Source organism: Pistacia vera, unplaced genomic scaffold (assembly GCF_008641045.1).
Source record: "Pistacia vera cultivar Batoury unplaced genomic scaffold, PisVer_v2 Contig104, whole genome shotgun sequence".
In the NCBI taxonomy this organism is placed as follows: Eukaryota; Viridiplantae; Streptophyta; class Magnoliopsida; order Sapindales; family Anacardiaceae; genus Pistacia; species Pistacia vera.
The window spans coordinates 2,161,070-2,181,825 of record NW_022195071.1 but is presented as its reverse complement, the minus strand read 5'-3'; the positions used below and the strand labels follow the sequence as shown (position 1 = coordinate 2,181,825).

General features: G+C 37.1%; 3 protein-coding genes across 4 annotated transcripts; 1 reads left to right on the top strand and 2 right to left on the bottom strand.

The window, feature by feature from the left end:
• The first annotated feature begins 582 nt into the window (after positions 1 to 582).
• Positions 583 to 8,879, top strand: LOC116125378 (extra-large guanine nucleotide-binding protein 3). Of its 2 annotated transcripts, XM_031411122.1 has the most exons (9): positions 583 to 819; positions 1,466 to 2,734; positions 2,847 to 2,984; positions 3,438 to 3,542; positions 3,638 to 3,817; positions 4,417 to 4,594; positions 6,703 to 6,950; positions 7,586 to 7,758; positions 8,154 to 8,748. In XM_031411122.1, exons 2-9 carry the CDS (start codon positions 1,766 to 1,768, stop codon positions 8,746 to 8,748), a joined length of 2,586 nt encoding a protein of 861 aa, XP_031266982.1. In that variant the 5' UTR covers positions 583 to 819; positions 1,466 to 1,765. The 2 variants fall into 2 exon arrangements, with proteins under 2 accessions (XP_031266982.1, XP_031266987.1); XM_031411127.1 differs by lacking the exon at positions 583 to 819 and having other exon boundaries at positions 1,766 to 2,734; positions 8,154 to 8,879.
• A 5,353-nt stretch (positions 8,880 to 14,232) lies between these two features.
• Positions 14,233 to 15,582, bottom strand: LOC116126107. Its single transcript, XM_031411819.1, has 3 exons — positions 15,423 to 15,582; positions 14,906 to 15,339; positions 14,233 to 14,820 (listed from the first exon to the last, which is right to left on the bottom strand). The coding sequence occupies exons 1-3, from the start codon at positions 15,508 to 15,510 to the stop codon at positions 14,368 to 14,370; spliced, it is 975 nt and encodes a 324-aa protein (XP_031267679.1). The 5' UTR covers positions 15,511 to 15,582; the 3' UTR covers positions 14,233 to 14,367.
• A 1,342-nt stretch (positions 15,583 to 16,924) lies between these two features.
• Positions 16,925 to 19,617, bottom strand: LOC116124767 (J protein JJJ2). The gene has a single exon (XM_031410512.1). The coding sequence runs from the start codon at positions 19,529 to 19,531 to the stop codon at positions 17,546 to 17,548; it is 1,986 nt and encodes a 661-aa protein (XP_031266372.1). The 5' UTR covers positions 19,532 to 19,617; the 3' UTR covers positions 16,925 to 17,545.
• Between the last annotated feature and the right edge of the window lie 1,139 nt (positions 19,618 to 20,756).

The window sequence follows — 20,756 nt, the reverse complement described above, 5'->3', positions numbered from 1 at the left end:
ATAAACACCATTTTATAAATGTTACAATATAAAGATAGACTCAATACTACAATATCTTAAAAATCGAAATTGTAAAATGAGAATACGTGGGAAGCTAGTTTTTGTTATGAAAATGAATTTTACTAAAATATGTTATTTATTATTTTTAAAATAATATTTAATATTATTTTGTGATTATTAAATTACAGTGAATGTTGTAGCATTACTTGGGGGTTGGGGTACAGTATAGTGTAAGACTAGTACTATAGATTCCATTAATTACAGGTCGGTCATTTGAGGCCACTAAAGGGCAAGCTTAATAATTTAGCATCGCCACTTACTCATACAGTCATACTCCCAAATTCTGACCATCTTCAGTCTCACCTCATTATTAATTTTCTTTTCCTCCAAACTCACTATCTTCACCTGCGCGTACCCTTACAAACAACACTCACTCAACCCTTTCAAGTTTACATCTTCCTCCCATGCGTGTAATCCACGCTCCACCTCCTCACCAGTCCTTTTCATCACCACTTATGTAAGAAGCTATCACACGTGGGCCCCCACTCATCTCTTTAACCAGCTGTAGTTTTCACCGTATCGACGAACTTTTTTATTATTTTTGTTTTTTGTTTTTCTGAGATTTTATTTCGAACTAAGAGAGAGAAGCGTCTTAGTTTCAGAGAGATTTGTAAGCTTTTTGCGTTTTTGGGTTCGGGTTTCTTGAAGGAAGCTCGAAAAGCCAAGTGGGCTTGGTTTTGTTTCTTCTTCTTTTTGCTTTTAGATTTTTCCAGCTTAATTTCTTATCGGATTCGCTTTCATTTTTTGTCCTTTTTTCAGGTAAACTCTCTTTCTCTCTCTTTAGAAAGTCTCAAGCTTATTTCAAAAGGGAATTTTTCAATCATTTTTTAAGTCTTTGTTACTTCTTCTTCATTTTTTTTTTTTTTTTTTTTTTTTTTTTTTTTTTTGGTTTTTGGGAAGGTAGGGGAGGTTGTTTATGATTGATTCTTTATTTGAAAGAGTCGTGGTTCTTGAATTTCTAGGGCTTTTGTTTGTTTGACTCTGATATTTTCAATGTTTGGACTTTTGTAAATGGCTCTTTTTTGGGAGCTTTAATTATGTGATTACAAGTGGGGTGTTCTGTTTGAGTTTGACTGTGAATGATCCACTTTTATATTATCTTTTGGGTGTTTAAGCTCAAAAGTCTTGCCTGGACTCTGTAAAGTTTCAATTGTATTTTGTGTTTAGTACCAAATGGATGTTTCTTTTTGGAATGAAAGTTGATATGATCTTACATGGCGGTCGTGTAGTTGAGCTAAATAGTCATGCTTGGTGCCTTAAATATTGGATTAGGTTTTGGTTTCTGGTTGAAAACTGCCCTTTTGACTGTGATGTGATTCAATTATCTGGGTTTTGAATGAATTGAATTTGGTTTAATTTCATTTGAATTCGATCAGTTTGTTAATTTATTCTTTCTAATTTGAAGGCATTCAAAGGATGCGGCTGCTTGGTGAATATTTCTAAGTTACATTGCAAGTCTAAATCATGGGAAGCTCCTAGAGTTTTTTATTCAACTTTGTTCCACTGGTTATTATTTTATTTTTTTTCTGTCTTGGGTGTTTTTGATATTGGCATTTTTCTTTGTTGCTGATGGTGTATGAAGCTTCAAGTTCTTCTAAGTTTGTAATTTGCTCAGAAAAAGTGTTTTGTACGATATGATTGATATTTAAGAAGAGTTTTAATTCTGTACTTGGAGATATAGTGGTTAGGGGTTATTGTGGTGGAAATGGAACAAAGGGAGGGAGAGAGTTGGAAAGAATTGGCGAAAAAAATGCTTCCACCAGGGGCTTCTCTCCCTGAAGATTCTTCTCGACTTGATTACTCAATAGCTATGGAGTACAAGGGTCCTCCGGTTTCTTATGATGTTCCTAGGGTCGAACCCCTTGATGTGAATTCTTGTGCAATTCCAACCGCAGAACCCCTTTCAGAATCACAAAGATTAGTTGCTAATGCAAGTGCCCCAGTGATTGAACCAATTCCTTTGCCAGTATCTTATATAGCTGGTGGTGTCACAGGTTCACCTACTCAGAGTCCAAGATTATCAGGAAGCTCAGAGTCAGTAGTGTCTGTCTTGCAAAACCCTGATTTTTCTTCAGCCTCACCTTCGGCTTCTCCTGGTTCCATTCACAATCCTCCGAGTAACCCTCCAAAACAATCGAATGAAGGAAGGAGGGTGCCAGTTGTCACATTTAATACTGTTGATAGATCAGAGAGCAAAAAGATTGATGCAGAGAGACCAGTTTATCCTGAGTATGTTGGGGTTTCAAAAGAGAAGAAAAGAAAGAAAAGGAGGGTTTGTCATCGGTGTGGAAAAGGGAAGTGGGAAACTAAGGAGTCATGTCTGGTATGTGACGCAAAGTATTGCAGCAACTGTGTACTTCGAGCAATGGGATCAATGCCTGAAGGGCGTAAATGTGTGACATGCATTGGTGAGCCAATTGATGAATCAAAACGATTAAAGTTGGGTAAACATTCAAGGGTTTTATCCCGGTTGCTCAGCCCCTTGGAAGTAAAACACATTATGAAAGCAGAGAAAGAATGTTCTGCTAACCAGCTTCGGCCAGAGCAGCTAATTGTTAATGGGTTTCCTCTAAAGCCAGAAGAGATGGCAGAATTGCTTGGATGTCCTTTACCTCCACGGAAGTTGAAGCCTGGTAAATATTGGTATGACAAGGAATCTGGTTTTTGGGGAAAGGTGGGTCTATATGCAATTTGGTGTGTCAACTGAGATTCTTGCCACTTGGCATCTGTTATTGCAAATTTTGGAAGCAGGAATTAATTTTAATGTCTGCATGTTGATTTGACAGGAAGGTGAAAAACCCGATAGAATCATTAGTTCAAACTTAAATTTTACAGGGAAACTTAGCCCTCATGCAAGCAATGGGAACACTGAAGTTTATATCAATGGGCGAGAGATTACAAAACTAGAAAGGAGGGTGCTAAAGGTGGGGCCTTTGTTTCTTTAATTAATCTCATCTCTTTGATTCATTTTCACTTGGTTTTCTAGATTTCTTTTTCGTTTCGCGGGCTCACTTATTGTTATATCCTGACTCTTCTTTGATAAACATGATTATGCACAACCCACTTTGGCAGGGTTCCCAGTTTTCTTCTTCTGGGTTAACAAGCAAAGATATGTAGTAGATGCTAATGGAGTCAAACACATAATTGACTGTTAATTTTTGTTGGGGATCATCATATGCTCTTGTGTATCAAAGCTGTATACAATGTGCTTGCAACATAAACATTTTGTTGTATAACCATTTTGAGGTTGTTTTTGTGCCTATTGAGGAATTGTCTCCCGGTTCCATATGACAATTGCTTAGCCTTATAATGTTTGTCTTAAGTTGTTTGGTTTTTTCAATTCTCTACAAATGATATCTATTTCTTTATTATTTCAGTTGGGCAATGTACAGTGCCCACGTGACACACACTTTTGGGTTTATGATGATGGTCGTTATGAGGAAGAAGGTCAGAATAACATTAGGGGAAACATCTGGGAGAAGGTATGTACTGGAAAACTCCTTGTTAAAATCTGCACAAAGTGTATATTTTGGTTGTGAATATTCGATACATTTTGGATTCTCTCTTTGCTAGACAGGCAACAACACGGTTTGTCTGTACCTTGTTCTCCTTGCCGGTGCCCCATGGTCAACCCCATGGGCCTAGAGATGAGGCTAGCAATTATACTACTGTTACAAATTATGGAGAGCAGAAAAGGGTTCAGAAGCTGCTTCTTCTTGGGCTTCAAGGCTCTGGGACCAGCACCATTTTCAAGCAGGTATGGCCTTCTTATTTGCTGTTTTTAGTTGGGCCATGGTGTTTCTCACAGTTTTAGTGGTAATTGCAATAATCTCATGGAACCTAAGATATGCACTAATTAAATAACAGTTAGAGAAGATTAATCCACAGAACACAGAGTCTTGATATTTCATTTGCTATATAAACCATTTGATTATAGCTTGGCTGACTTTGAATAATTTTTGCCATCTTAATGTATGATGCCAACACGGTCTAAAGTGCCATATGTACTTTTCACGTGTTTATTTATGACTGGAATGTTGGTAGCCAAAATGTATGAACACTTTTATGTTGCCAACTTATAATCAAGCTTAGGTTTCTCTGTTTGCGCCTCATGCAGGTTTCTATATTTATTTATGTGTACTTTAATATTACTAATATTTCATATATTTATGAATTTCCACTGCATTTTCTAGTTGATATTGCACCATCATATATTATTTGATAATTGCTGAACAAGCGCTTTCTCAACATCCTTCTTATTCCTCCAACACTAGAATTATAGTTTATTTCAGTGTTCTATTTATTTAGACACTTTTTTTTTTTTTTCCCTTTTTCTCATAGTGTTTCATTTAACAGGCCAAACTTTTATATGGGAACAATTTTAGCGTGGAAGAATTACAGGATATTAAGTTGATGATACAGAGCAATATGTATCGATATCTCAGCATTTTGCTAGATGGCCGAGAGCGCTTTGAGGAGGAGGCCATGTCTAAAATGAAAGCACTGGGTTCCCATGATCAAAACTCTGAAGCAGGTAATATTGCAGATTTATATGTTTCCTATCGCATGTCAAATTGATTGATAAAGTAATTATATTCCCCATCAGGCGCACCTTATAAATAAAACAAGAACAACAAAAGTTTCATCTCATTTTTTCCCCTTTTCCTCTATCCTCTTTCTAGTTAAGTAGATCTAAGATCTTTTGGTAAAATCAATGGGGCAATAAGAAAGTTATTTGCTTATAATGAATCAGACCTTGTTAGTAGTATCTGGTTATACTACTCACAAAGATATCTGTCCCTGCATCCACATGTATCTTCTATGAGATCAGAGTATTGAATTCAAATGTAATTAGAATCTTTGCTCTAGAGTTTGTCTGTAATAGGATTATGCATAATTCCTGTGTTTGGAATCTTTTATTCTGCTGATAGACGATGACAACAACTTTCCTATACAAAATGGCTTGTGAAATAGGACATGTTGTAGCTTCATTTCTGCCTTGGCTTGCATGTCTGTTTCCATCAAAGTCAAAAGTCAAGCCACTGTAGAAGTGGAAGTCTGTTTGAAGCTTAAGACACTGCATGATGAGGTTCACCAAAGGTAGTTTTGTAACTCAAGTGGACTAGGCCCAATTTTCATTTGTGCAGCCCAGCCCACTCCTTAGGTTTTCATAGTTTCCTTTTCTTATCTTTTTTTCCAAAATTGAGCCTGTCCCAGTTTAGCCATCCAGCTTAAATGCCCAGGACCATGTTCAGGACTGGGCTTCAACAGCTTTATCTAATTTGGGAGGAATTGCAAACCTATAAATGGCAACTTTGGGAGGATTTTGGGTTAGTCATTGTGGGGTTGGTGGACAGAGATTTCACTACTAGGAGAGGACAACTAATGGAGATGGAAACTGTGTAAATATCATTGTACTGGAAAACATGTGGATGATAGCATAATGTCACAAGTCAAATGAAATCCTTTAATCGTAAGAGGCATCCATCCTGTTTAAACCAGAGTATGGTGCATGCAGTTTTAGTGGCTTGACAAACTTTTTTTTAAGCAAACTGTAGCTCTGGCAGTAAATCTTACCTTGGTATTGTAGTTTAGGCAAACTGTAAACATTGATATCTTATGATTGATCATGGGTGCAAGTTTCTACATTGATATGAATGTTGGACATGGGAACTTATAAAATTTATATGAGGACACTCATATATATGAGCATATCATTGTATTTGTAATTTAAGCAATATGTGCTATATTACGATATTATGTTTAATTTGCTTAAAAAGGACTTGCTTTTGCAAGTATGTTGAGTTTGTTGTAAATTTTGTATGGCACCCATGAATGTTCCTACAATTGCTAGTTCCAGGCATGGGTGGAGATCAGTGCTGTATTCTTAAGTGCTTGAGACCAAATTTTAATCGAAGTGTGCTACAGATCATAGTCATGAACATGGTTATGCATCATATCATGGTAGTTTGGAGAAAGCTTTAGTTAAGTAATTGGTGGTTGGGGTTGGAAACATTATAGCCTCTAATTCTTTTGTTACTTAAGGATTTTCATTTTAGTATAGGCAGATATATTGAGGTGGAAAACGACATAAAATTTAAATAGTTGCTGATAAAAAAAAGTAAAGTATCAATATTTGAAAAAAGATAGAAATTTACTTGAAATCACAAAATTTGTAAGAGTATTGACAGTAAGATTGATTCTTTATTGGAAGTCATCAAAGTGCTTCTCCCAATGCATGTTTGTATTATGTTTGGCATTTGTCATGTAATGAACTTTCTTACATTATTCCTTTGCATGACAAATAATGCTGTCATCCTTGGTTAAGTTGCATACCTCAAGGACATTATTGTAGATCAACAGACTTAAAAATGATGAGTTGCTTACTTTGCATGTTGGAAATTTAGATTACAACATACAATCTATTTTCAATTGCTGTCAAATCTATATATGGCATCAAGAGTTCATACTTTCTGTCTCCTTTTTGTTTTTGTTTCCTTTTCCTTCTTTCTTTTTGCCATTTGCAGTCTAATGTGGTGCTGCTGATAATCCTGTTGAAATAGTAAAAGAAAGCAATCCAATTGCTTGACACCATTACTGTGGCTCCAGTGTGTAATATCATTACCTGAAATCTTGTTTCAGGTGGAGCGATTGAACCCAGCGAAACTAGTCAGTGTATCTATTTCATCAACCCAAGGTTAAAGCATTTCTCTGACTGGCTGCTTGACATTATAGCCACTGGAGATTTGGATGCATTTTTTCCTGCAGCAACACGTGAGTATGCTCCTTTAGTTGATGAAGTGTGGAGGGATCCTGCTATACAAGAAACATATAAAAGAAAAGATGAGCTCCACTTCCTCCCAGATGTTGCAGAGTACTTCTTAAGCCGGGTATTTTCTTACAGCCTTGTTGAATATCTTCTCCCAATGCATGTTTTTTTCAGGGTGGTGTTCAAGTATTTTATTCATTCTTCTTCCAATTTGTCTTTTGAGCTCCATGACCTGGAAAGAAATTATCTGTTATTGAATGGTTTGTCTAGTCCAGTTAAGTTTATATTGACTGGGGTATGATCTCTTCTGGACCAATTCGGGGGATTAGAGTCCTCGACTAGCTACTGAGTGTTCTGGCTGCACATAAGAAGTATTTTTCTTAAGGTCTTGATTTATTTCATATTTGGGGCTTTTGTAAATTGGTAAAATTGTGCTTGCCTTGTCGGATGATATTGCTTTGGGATTACTTTACTCACAATTTTGGAAATGAGCGGATGTTGTTATGTAAAATCCAATCATATGGTAACTATTTCAATTACCATTCCTGGATCAGTTACCTTCACAGGTATAAGCAAACTAGTGTCCCATGAGAAGGATGAGCTCCATTTAGCAGAAATGATATCCAGTGCTAATGGGGTGACTCTTAATATTTCAGTGTTCCAATGATTGTCTGGATAACAACTGGGCCTTTGTAAACTAAATTCGAATTCTCAAATATTGAATGGATTAGTAATGAGATTTTAATTTTCCTTCAGGCTGTTGAAGTGTCAAGCAATGAGTATGAACCCACAGAACGTGATATTCTTTATGCAGAAGGTGTTACCCAAGGAAATGGTCTGGCCTTCATAGAGTTTTCATTTGATGATCGTAGCCCGATGTCTGAAACCTACACGGACAATCTGGAAGCTCCACCTCAGCCACAGACCAAGTAAGTTTTTGCCATACAGTTGTAGATATGTACTTCTCCCTATTGAACAAATTTGCTTTCACTACAAGTCTGCTTGTGGCATTCATATTGCAAGAACAATGAACCTCAGAACCATTCTTTTCTCATGGGGATTAACTTGTGCTATAAGCTGTCATTCCGTTAGTGGTAGCTTCCATTCATAAGTAATGCACCTTAATTCTGCCCCCTTGCGGCAGGGTTAACCATAAATTCTATTAGTTATCTATTTTTGTTATTAATCACACCAAAACTAATTGCAGGGAGCATATGCCCACATTCATTCTTCATTTTTAATATGTATACTTACTTAGCATTTTTTTCTGTACGATTGCCATATGATTAGAATTCTAAACTACTCTTGTATGGTATTTTTTCAGATACCAACTTATAAGGGTTAATGCAAAGGGGATGAACGAGGGGTGCAAGTGGGTGGAAATGTTTGAAGATGTTCGGGTGGTAGTCTTCTGTGTCGCACTTAGTGACTATGACCAAATGTGGATTGCTCCGGAGAGTAATGGTAGTGGAGCCCTACTTCAAAACAAGATGATACAAAGCAAGGAACTTTTTGAGACAATGATCAGGCACCCTTGCTTCAAGGATATGCCTTTCGTGCTGATACTCAACAAGTATGATCTCTTTGAGGAGAAGGTTAATCGCTCACCTTTAAGTACTTGTGAGTGGTTCAATGATTTTAGTCCAGTGCGGACACACCACAGCAACCAGTCCCTAGCCCATCAAGCCTACTACTATGTTGCGATGAAGTTCAAAGACCTTTACGCTTCCCTTACTGGCCGGAAGCTCTTTGTTTGGCAATCTAAGGCGAGGGATCGGGTGACAGTAGACGAGGCATTTAAGTATATAAGAGAGGTTCTCAGATGGGATGAGGAGAAAGAGGAAGGCTACTATGTTGGAGGTGAGGATTCATATTACAGTACAGATATGAGTTCCTCTCCCTTCGTTAGGCAAGAGTAAAATGCTAATGCTATGCTTCTAAAACTTTGATTTGTATTTTATTCGTACATCATTTTTAAGAAGCATGTAGAGCTGCAGCTTGTGTGGGTCCCAATATGATCCAACCCAATGATAGAAATTTTATTTATGTATCCTAAAGTTGCTCAAATTTAAATGTTCTGTTTTATTGTATAAATGTATGTCTCATCTAAAGGCTCTTCCTGCAATCTATTATGATGATTTTTGATATCTTTTGGCAATCTAAGGTTGATCTGAAAGAAACATGAAACCTGTAACCAGAAGTCAACTACCCAGTACCCAATTACAAGATTAAGGCTTCAGCTTTACAGAGATATCATCAAAGGCAATTGTCACATTACCATCATTTAAAGCTTTTTCTTGATTTAAATGTTCCTTCTTCCAGATTCTGCACTTCCTTTTCATATGCCCCATTTTGTTGCTATGGAATTGGAAACATCTATAATTATCCTAATTCTAAAAGAATCCTAACATTTTATCATTTCAAAATCTTTTTTTTTTTTTTTGTGCCCTAAGATGTCTCAAAATTTTAAGTTTGATAGTATGTAATTGGCCGAAGGACTTATGCATACCCAAAGTTTATCGAAACGACAAGTTGGTACCCAAAAGATTTTGAAACGATAAATAGGTACCTTCCGTCATGTTCTATTAGTGATTTTCGTTAGATAATAGTGAAAAGACTAAAATGCCCTTGAAAGTTTTATTTTTAGTTTTTTATAAATTTAAAAATATCTAAAAACCCCCCTAGGTTTGCTAATTTAACTAAACACCCCAATATATAAAAATTTTATAAAATAACAAAAACACCCCCATCACCCGCAGTGCCAGATTCCGGTCACCACCGTTGAAATCTGGCCGAAAAATTGTGTTACGACACAGACCCATCGGATCTGTGTCGTAACGCGTAGATCTTTCATTTTCCGGCAAGATCCGTGGCTGATCTGGCCGGAAAAGGCCAGATCTACGGCCGTCAAGACCGGGAACTTGCCGAAAAATTGTGTTACGACACAGACCCATCGGATCTGTGTCGTAACACNCTGCAGAAAATTTTAATGGCTTATGAAAGTGGTCTTCTTCTCCAAGATGAAGACCACAATAGCCAATGGTTTTCATATTTGCATGTACGCCACGTGTTATTGTGGGCCCACAGAAGGTGTAACAGAGAAGTCAAAACTGATTAGAAAGCTTGTTAATCTGCAGTACAAAGATGGAACATAAATATATATCTGTGATTAGACTATAATTATCCTAATTCTAAAAGAATCCTAACATTTTATCATTTCAAAATCTTTTTTTTTTTTTTTTGTGCCCTAAGATGTCTCAAAATTTTAAGTTTGATAGTATGTAATTACATTAATCATTTTAATTAATTTAGTAGCCGGAATCCATTTATGCTCATTCTGCTAAACATAACATGTCCAATAAAATTATATTATGTATTAAGTTTTACTTTCATCCATCTTCATTCTTAACATGATAAATAGTTTATCTATCAATCAGAATATTTGTGACTTAATTTTTTAACTTAAAGTCTTAACATAAATTTTTGTCCTTTAATTCATTACAAATCCGATAGTTGTAAGAGAGAAATTAAAAGTGAGTTTTTTGTTTTTTAAGCCAATTTAGTAATTTCAAATTATTTGTCTCGTTTTTTGTCATTATTTGATTGCAGTAATGATTACAAGTTGTAAATTGTTACAAATTGAATTTCAAATAGCTTAACCGTCAGGGTGCATAATATTGTCCAATACACCCAAAATTCATGGAAATCTTTGTTGATTTCGTCTGTTAATTCCTAATTTGCAGAATGATTGGTCAGTAAGAAAGTGAGGGAAAATGCAAGAAAACTAGAGAGTTCAAAGAATTAGAAAGAATATTTTCAAAAGAAAATTATAGCTGATATGTATTCATGATTGGAAAAATGCCTTATAATCTCATATTTGTAAATTGTAGTAGTCCACACTCTACACAAATTCATTGAAGCATCTCTCTTCTTACACATTCCTCCTCTTATCAGGATTCTTTAGCAATCTAGAACATAGTAACCCAAAGGCAAATATGATAGGCCAAAAAGGAAAAGCAATAGGTTTATTTATAGGCTGAGGATACATAATTTCAAGACTCAGAGCTGAATAATTAAATGGCTTTAACTTCTTTATCACCTAATTTGTCTGACTTGACTAAGAACATGCCTTGCCAAAAACTTTTCGTGAACCAAACAGAACCTTTTAATATTAACACAAGAAAAAAAAAAAGATAGTGTCTTTGTAAAAGTTAACAGTTTAAGTGCAAGAAAATAGAAATTTCTGGTGCACTATATATTTTACTTACACAAAAATAGCTTTAAATACCAGATGAAGCACCACTAATTACATAAGTTTAAATTAACCTACAAAGAAGATAGTATCAATGGTAAGTTCTAAACAGTGCTGTTGATAGCAAAACTGCAGTAAAAATCTCTTGATGGTGAGCCTTAAATTCTGTCCCACAAAAGTAGTTGGCAACTTGGCATGCTATTTTCCTATGAATTTGTTTTCAAAACTTCCAACTTGGATAGATAACTTATGCCACCAGCAACCTGACTTATTCAACTATGGTAAGATTGTTAGAACTTATCATTGATTTATTTATTCCAAAAATGCCCAAAAAATTCTCCTAAAAAGTTCAAATGATCCTAAAATTTTATTTTTCCAAAAATGCCCAATAAAATTACCAATAACCCCTAAACTTTTGATATATCTCAAAATACTCCTATAAAATTACCAAGTAACCCTCATAATTTTAAATATTTCAAAAACCCCCTGAGACCTAAACCGGACCGGAGAAGCTACCGGTTCCTGGTCCGACCGCCGGTCCGGTTTTTAAACAGACTCCACACTCTACACAAATATTGAAGCATCTCTCTTCTACCATCCTCCTCTCATCAGGTTCTTTAGCAATCTAGAACATAGTAACCCAAAGGCAAATATGATAGGCCAAAAGGAAAAGTAATAGGCTTATCATCAGATCGTGCATAATTGACTGCAGTAACAATACACTGACAAAGCGCACAAGCGGATCCACAAAAAGCCTTGAAGCTACCAAAAGGCCTATAATTTTGCGATGCATTATAAAACCAAGGTAACCTCGTCCACCTCCAGGTAAACTCTCCTTTTCGACCTTATAAATAGGCTCAAGATGCATATAAACAGCAGCAAATGATAGTAGCATTGCAGATAGCAAATATCCAGCTTATGTGCTGAATCTGCTGATGAAAGCTGGTCAAGAACAGCCGAGGGAACCTCGAGGACAAAGTTGGTGATGACCAGATCCACTCTAAAGAAACCTGTATAGAAATTAAATAAAATCATCATCATTTACTTGGACTACATGCTAAATATTTCCTGTAATTTCTATTCTAATTTTTAACTTTCGACTCCAGCTATATGTTCCGCTCTGTGTTCTATGTTCAAACCTCAAGGCTCATCATCATTACTTTAAACTCCTCGAAATCAATCTTGCCGTTACCGTCTCCGTCAGCTCCACTTATCATCTTCCACACTCAGTGAGAGTGCATTCATGCCCAACTCTTAAACACTTGAAGATGCTCTCCGCCGTTATCAATCCGTCACCGTTAATGTCATAGGGGAGAACGCGTTCTTCAAGTCGGTTATAATCTCCTCCGATCGACGCCTTGGTGTTGAGTAAGGCAACTCGTTGAAGTCGACGAAGCCGTCGCCGTTGGAGTCCTTTCCCTCATCTTGCCGAGTTCGTCGTTGTGGCGGCGCGGCCTAGGCTTTTCCAAATGGCGCCGAGCTCCGACGCGGAGATCTTGCCATCGCCGTCGGCGACGAATCTCTTAAAAACATCGTACAGAGGTAACGGAGATTATGGCTTGTCAAACGGCATCGTCGCAGCGCGCATTGGGAGACTGAGATCCGTTGGAGTATGAAAACGACGACGTTGTGGGTCAGATTTCAGTAATAATGAATTGAAGATTATTGCAAATAATAAAGTATATACCTGAAAGAAGCCATCGGTTGGCATGCTAACCAATCTGTTGGATGATTTCAGAGTTGCGAGGACCATCAAGGTCGATAGAGGATAGAAGAAGCATCTGATACCTCAACTTGCGTGATTGTGGGTCATTGATGGGTCTGATATAGTTAGAGGGAACGTTTTGAACAGTGGATGCAAGGTCGGAGAGTAGGAGCTTGGTGGAAGCGGTAGCTGTAGCCATATGAAATATAAACGGAAGGAAACTGTAAAAGTGATGGATGGTATGGGGTTTGATAGTCTCCTATTTATAGGAAGAATAACTCTATCTTTACCAAACTTAACAAACAACCACAAAAGCGAAGAAAAAAACAAAGAAAAAGAAAAAAGAAAAGGAAGAAAAAAAAATCATGGGTTGTCTTTGGAAAAAGAGAATGGAAGAAAAAAAATCATGGGGTTGTCTTGTAGCGTATTTATCTTTATAGACTACACTATAGGTAGAAACAATATTATACTCCTTTATCAAAGTACAACTACGTCATTTATGTCGGATAAATGAACAGTGGCACACCGCACACACCAAGCCAATTAATTTGTCAATGACTGATCCTACGGACTTAATTAATCAGTTAGTACTGATCCTACGGACTTGATTTAGTCCGTAGAATATATAATTTATAAGGGTCAATGGGATATGGAACCTCAGAGACATCACAACTAACTGATTAATTAGTCCGTAGGATCAGTACTAACTGATTAATTAAGTCCGTAGGATCAGTCATTGACAAATTAATTGGCTGGGTGTGTGCGGTGTGCCACTGCAAACATCCATCACTTTTACAGTTCCTTCCTTTATATTTCAGAATAATATATTATTTCATATGGATTACTGTAGCCATATTAAATAATATATTATTATCAAATAAATCCACTATTTAAGTCACAAATATTCTGATTGATAGATAAACTATTTATCATGTTAAGAATGAAGATGGACGAAAGAAAAACTTAACACATAATATAATTTTATTGGACGTGTTATGTCTATCAGAATGAGCATAAATGGATTGCGGCCACTAAATTAATTAAAGTGATTAATGTAATTACATACTATCAAACTTAAAATTTTGAGACATCTTAGGGCGCAAAAAAAAAAAAAAAGATTTTGAAATGATAAAATGTTAGGATTCTTTTAGAATTAGGATAATTATAGTCTAATCACAGATATATATTTATGTTCCATCTTTGTACTGCAGATTAACAAGCTTTCTAATCAGTTTTGACTTCTCTGTTACACCTTCTGTGGGCCCACAATAACACGTGGCGTACATGCAAATATGAAAACCATTGGCTATTGTGGTCTTCATCTTGGAGAAGAAGACCACTTTCATAAGCCATTAAAATTTTCTGCAGCAAGTCATAATTAAACAGAAAATGAATAATATAATCATATTAGGAAAGGGATGGACAATAACATTATTGAAATTTGTCTCAAAATGTATTTTTTATTGAGTCTGGAATTACTAGGGATTGCAAGCAGCAGTCATAAATTTTCATGATTCAATCCATCAAAAACAAAATAAAAAATCACTTGAAAGAAAATCAACAGACACAAGACGACGTCAATCAATCTTCACTCTTCACCATTTCTTCTTCTTCTTCTTCTTCAGTTTCAAAGAATAGGTGTTTCCCTTTTGGTTCAGAATCTTCCTCCTTGTTTTCAACATATTCTTCTTCAATTATCTCGTCGTCACTGTTGTAAATAAATCTTGTGTGCTTTCCAGTTGCCTTCTCGTTGTTCACACTGATCTTGCTCATTTCTTCGCATAGTTCATCGACCAACTCTTCATCACAGTTGAATTCACAGTATTCTTCTTCCTCTTCTTCGTCATGGGCACTTGCATTCACCTGAATAGACCACTCAGAAGACGACTCATCCTCATCTGCGCATGGGGATTCCGATGGTTTCGAACTAACTTCCGATTTCTCGGAGAAATCCATCAGTAAAGACCGAGTTAGCATATTCTTTTCAGACTCAGTGCTCTCTTGTTTATTTCCCTCAATCATGTTGCTCACAACCTGACATATTAATACAGAAACCATCAAGAAAAGCTCTAAAAAACAAGACTAGAATCGTCAAGAATCCATGGATACGAAACCAAACCTGAGAAATGGATTGCAGGTGAGCCAATGGAGAAGGGTTGACTTTTATGGAGGCAATTTCATCCTCGGAAAGATTCAAGATTTGAGGGGTGTTAGCCGGAGTCGGCGCAAGAAGTCGCAAGGGAGAGTTGACCGTGCCTTGAAGATGAAGAAAGGGACGACTCTCAAGTGGGAGTTTTGAAAGCTCGGCCTCTTCTTCAACCTTTTGAAGAAGCGTCTTGACCTGACCCCGAAGCAAGTTCTCTCCAGAACCAGGAGTTTTGTTATTCTTGGCTCTACTGATTCGTTTCTTGGATATGCCCGATGATGGAGTCTCTAAACCAACAGTCGCAAGCCCTATGATGGGTGAATCATTCGTTATATCAATCAACGCAGATCGATCTTGTTGCTGTTGTCGTGACTTCAAAACACCCTTCTCAGAATCTTCAATTTTCCCTGAAAACAAACAAATAAAGGGTCAATGAAAGTTGAAGAAGAAATCAAGAAATGGTGTTTAGAATTGGAGACGAATCACTCACTGGGAACATTGTTGTTAGAAGCCGAAGCAGCCAAGGCCAAAGTTTGTGACCTGGTGACTCGTCTTGTTGATGATGATGGGGTCTCCATGGAGCTTCAGTGAAATTGAAGAAGATGAGTAAAAGAGAGGAGGAACAGAGAAAGGAGATATCAGATGAAAAGGTAAAGCCAAAGGCGAAGTACAAATGTATATCAAGGAAATATGAGAACGGTAATATGACCGTTAGTGCCTACGCTCTATGAAAACTAGCCGTTGGAATTTTCCTTTTTTTTTTTTTTTTTTTTTTTTTTGAATTATGCGTGTCTACAGTTCCTGTCTGTACGGTTCGTTTGTTCTGGCCCATGGGCCATGGCTTTGGTTTTAGTGCCCTTCTAATTAAATCTGGGTGAACTAAACAGTCCCCACTTATTTTTAACTAGGCCCCCCAATCCCCTATCTTTAGTTTAAAATTACAACTTACAACAATGAAAAAATATATAATAAGTGTTTAGGCGATGAGTGGCAGTAATTATTTTTCTGTTTGATTTTTTTTCAAATACTATTTTATGTATTTCTGAAATCAGCTAACTAATTAAGCAAATTATTTATCGAGTTGTTAAAATGCAAAAAATTTGTATAAATTAATAAAACAATCTCATCAAATATCATATTATCAATGTGGTGAGATCGTTCAATTAAATGTCATTGTGTAAGTTTTAGTTTTATAAACCATCCAATTGGATAATATAAAAATATTATTAATGATCATCATGCTAATTATAAATGAAAAGAAAAATTGTGCATACGAATAACAATATTATAATTTTTAGTTAATTAGGGTTGAACTGCCTTACCATATCAACTTTATGATGGAATAAGACCGTTATATATATATATATAATGCACATTGAACACTCAACAAATTTAATGTTCCAAATTAAGCTACAAATATGGCCCAAAGTTTAAACCCAAAATGTCAATGAATTGAGCAAACCTCCTTAACCCCCTTGGGTTATTTCGTGTAGATATTTCTTGATGAAAATGGTTACAAAAGAATAAATATGCATGCATTTAAGCTGGCTTAAAATAGATAAGATTCTCATAATAATCTATCTTTTTTATATTGCGTATCTATGATACAACCAGAAAACATACTTTGATAAACTGAAAATAGTCAAAACTTCTATTCTATAAATTATCAAGACTTTGCTTAGAATTTCATAAATGGAAGAATATATATACATATTCTTCAAATTAAAGAGATCAATTAATATAAAAAAATCAAACCCTGATGCAAAATGGATTTATTTGCAGCAGAGTTAATGGAATTGCTTCAATTTCAAGATTTGATAACTGATTTTATTCACTGTCTAAGAAGAAATAAATTAACATCTACAGTAAACAAGTTTGGTAGGAAAAATATACAACAAAACCATCTAAAAGGTTGATTTTGAAAAGGCCAATTTTTTACATTCATTTCATTGGTTTTTCCTTCCCCAGTTCAGTAATGCCCAGAAACACCAAATAAGTAAACATTGTTAAAAGTCTACAATTACTGATTTAGGAACTCGGATCACAAAAATCCAATTAACAATTAAGAACCCAGATTCAAGGGGACTTGTTAACACCAAATGCATATATCCAAGCTTTGTACAAACATAGGTAAGAATTTATCAGGCACAGGCATAAAGCTCAGACATAAAGCTTAGAACTCTTCTATTATCAGTAAGTCTATGTAGATTTGTGCTTATATATGTATATATGTAGAGTCAGTGAAACCCTTAATTGTCCTGCAGTTGCAGAAAACAGACAAACTCATCCACCACAAACACCATCTTTACGAGCTACTCGACCCAAAAGCATAAAAAACTATCAGTAGTACATCTTTTAACTTCATGATTCTATACCTATTCAAGGTACTTCTCATCCAATATATAAAAGTGTCTAGCCATATTAGCAGAAGCTAATTAAATTGTAGCATATTCATAGAACATGCAGTAAGTAATGTGCTACAGGAATTAAAGATCAGAATGCATAATTACGTCACAAAGGTACTTCACTTAATTGTGAAATATAATCACCTTGAACTCCTAAAGCAGTGAAGAACAACTATACATGGAGTACATCGGGCTTCCCAACCAGAAATCATCTTCCCCAACCAATTGCTAGCAAATCTGAAGGCAGTGAAGCAGGATCGAGCTCCCAGCAGTCTTTCAGAAGGTCAGAAACCTCATCACCAGTAAGCTTCCTTGCAGGAATCTGATGTGAAAACAAACGAACGTCATCCTTTTCAAGCCACCTAATCGCATGACACCCAATTTCTCGTCTCTTGAATATTGTCTTGAACCCATCAACTTTCTCAAGATAGGCCATGCTTAACCCATGCATTTCACTGTAAGTTGTTAAAAAAACAACTATGTCATAGGATCGCCTATCTCTAGCTGGAAGGTTTCCTCCTTCAACACCCAAAGCCGCCTCATTGTAAAGTGCCCAAACTGAACCTTTCTTTGGATAAATCCTGTAAATTTCTCTCGCTACCCTTTCACAGTCCATTACATGTGAAAATATATTGAGAGAATCAATGGAAGTCTTCCTGGAAACCTTAAATCTCCCACAAGATACATGAAACCCCATTCTCTCCCAACATATCAATTGTTCATCCCCATTATTCTGAAGATCCAACCAACTAATCTTCACCTCAAAAGGATAAACAGAAATAGCTTCATCAATCAAACCATAATGCCTAGGCATCCCATCGTCATCATCATAAATAGCCCATACTTGCCCTTTCTTAAAACTCCTCTCCACTCTGTCTTTATCAAAATCATAAAAATCTGAGTCTTCCACTGCCATAATCTCCAAATCCTCACTCTTTGAACTCTTGCGCCTGTCAATTGCCAAGCTACAGTTCTTCAAAGTTTTCCTTGCTATTTCCGAGTTCCCACTCTTCTTCAAAGCCCCTCGTTTCTCAGTTCCCAAATCCACACTCTTCTTTACAAATGCACCTCTCTGAAGCTCTGAATCCCCACTCTTCTCTGAATCCTGCTGGCTCTCAATCTCTAACTCCTGATTCTTTGAAGCCCTGCGTCTCCCTGTTTCTGTCTCCCCCTCCTTGGTCCCTGTCTCCCTCTCCTTCTCACGTTCATCTTTCTCCTTTTTCTTCTCCATCCCCTTCTCCTTCTCCTTCTCTTTCATCTTCAACTTCAACTTCTCTTGATTAGCCCTTCTTTTAGCCTCCAATTGCATTTGCGCTAACGTCATAGTCTCCTCTCTAACTTTTGCCCTCTTAGGCTTCAAACTCTCCAAAATCTCACGATCTTCCACACTCTTCGGCTTCGACCTTGCCAAAACCTCTCCAACAGTACTCATTCTCCTCCTCAATCTCCCACCACTCCAATCACCACCACTCTCTTTCCCTTTTGCATCCCCACCACTCATTTTCCTCTTCACTCCCACACTTCCCACTCTTGCCGCCGAACCAACACTACCCATTTTCCTCCTTAGCCTCTCACTCCTAAAAACCCTAACTCCATCACTCTCTTCTCCCTTCTCCACACCCACTCCCTCAACCTCCACAGCCTCAAAACTCTTATTGCAGCTAGGACACACCAAATTATGGCCCAAATACTTCCTCTCAAACTGGTGCAACAACCGACACCGCGAACACGCCGTCCAAAACGCGTCCTTCCCGACCAACCCATTAACATTCTCCTCCTGAATCCTAATCCTCAGCCTCATATCATACTCTTTTCTCCTAATCTTATCAGACAAAACCCTAAACCCTTCGCCAACTAACTTAAACGCTTCCTCACATCCTAAATGTGAGTTCTTATCAGGATGCAAAATTAAAGCAAGCTTCTTATACTGTTTCTTGATTGTGTTAATATGAGAGAAGGGCTCTACCTGAAGAATCTTATACCAGTCTGTAGTAGCATTCGTCGAAGATTTTGAAGCAACACGGAGAATCTTGAACGCCGTGAGCATTGAAGAGATGCCCTCCAGGTTTGGGGCCAAACGGTGCGCTTTCTTGGCATATTTTAGAGCTGATTTGAGGTTTGAGTTCTTGAACTTCGTTTCGCAGATGGTTTTGAGACGTGAAGCGTCCTGTTCTGCGTCCGGGTCTCCGCCCATTTTTCTCAGAGACGATTAGTGAGTGGAGAAACAAGGTGAGAATGATTTGAGTGTCGACCCACGAGCAAAAGTGAGGTTTTAATTTAGTGGATATACTATTTTATTTACTTTGTATCAATTGTTGAATGACTTTCAGCTTGATATGTTTTAAATTTCAATTAATCTTTAGGGGTACAATAGTAGTATTATTTCAAAATCTGAGGGTTTAAAAGTTCTCAGAATCTCAGGGGTGTTGTTGAGATTTGAGACCGTAAATATTTGCATTTATGCGGAGCAGCCTGGGCGCCGTCTGAGAGGGCCTGAGGGCACTATCAACCATCAAGATTCAAGACGGGGCTCGGCCCGCTGCCCGGTGCTATATTGCTATTTCAACTATTTTAAATTTAAATTTAGAGTAAAAGACATGTTCCCGTCCAAGGTTTGACGAAATAACAAATTTTCAACCCTGATTTTATAAATTTCAGATTATCACCCTTAAAATAACACCGTTAATTTTCTCTTAAAATAACTCACAAATCTCAAATTTCTCTCAAATAACCTCCACAAGAGATCTCAGTCAAGCCAAAAATCCGGCCTAATTTCGACACCATTAAACCTCCTAATACCACCATCAGCATCTTCTTATCCTCCTCACCAAAACTCATAACTTTTCCACCGGAGTGCACCTACCAATTATTGGCCGCCACTCCTTGCTGGTCCGCACGACTTTTAAGTTTTCAGGTTGGAGTTCAGTAGATTTCAACACCGAAAATTACCCCTAACACTACCATCAACATCCCCAACTCCTCCTCATCAACAACCCTACCTCTATCGACTGTCCCCTCGTGTGGGTGAAGGTTGAGTATTGTTGGGGCAATTTGTCGAACACTTGTTGGGTGTGGGTGGGTAGTGGAAGGCTGGTGAGGCCGACGACGGGTGAAATGGTCGGAAAAAAACCATAGTCACATCAACAACAACAAACACTTCAAAACCAATCACTCTCCTTTCAAAACAACCTCCAAATCAACCTCCAATCAACCAAAACAACAATTTTGCAAAAATGTTGTTAGGAGTGGAGGTGGACGACGATCGACGAGCAACGGGGGTCGGGGTTTTGGAAGGGGATGCTTGTGGTGTTATTAGTGGTGTCAAGGGTGATTTTCGACACCGAGATTGGCTAGAATTTAGATGGAAAGGCACAACAACAACCGAAAACCTTAGGAGAGGCAGCAGCGATCGATGGGCA

Excerpts from the sequence above, each read along its gene's own strand:
- LOC116125378 (XM_031411127.1), top strand. The coding sequence starts at position 1,766 with ATGGAACAAAGGGAGGGAGAGAGTTGGAAAGAATTGGCGAAAAAAATG. Across the intron at positions 2,735-2,846 it reads AATCTGGTTTTTGGGGAAAG|GAAGGTGAAAAACCCGATAG; the intron begins GTGGGTCTATAT and ends TTGATTTGACAG. Across the intron at positions 7,759-8,153 it reads CCACCTCAGCCACAGACCAA|ATACCAACTTATAAGGGTTA; the intron begins GTAAGTTTTTGC and ends GTATTTTTTCAG.
- LOC116126107 (XM_031411819.1), bottom strand. The coding sequence starts at position 15,510 with ATGGAGACCCCATCATCATCAACAAGACGAGTCACCAGGTCACAAACT. Across the intron at positions 15,340-15,422 it reads TTCTAACAACAATGTTCCCA|GGAAAATTGAAGATTCTGAG; the intron begins GTGAGTGATTCG and ends GTTTGTTTTCAG. Across the intron at positions 14,821-14,905 it reads ACCTGCAATCCATTTCTCAG|GTTGTGAGCAACATGATTGA; the intron begins GTTTGGTTTCGT and ends TTAATATGTCAG.
- LOC116124767 (XM_031410512.1), bottom strand. The coding sequence starts at position 19,531 with ATGGGCGGAGACCCGGACGCAGAACAGGACGCTTCACGTCTCAAAACC.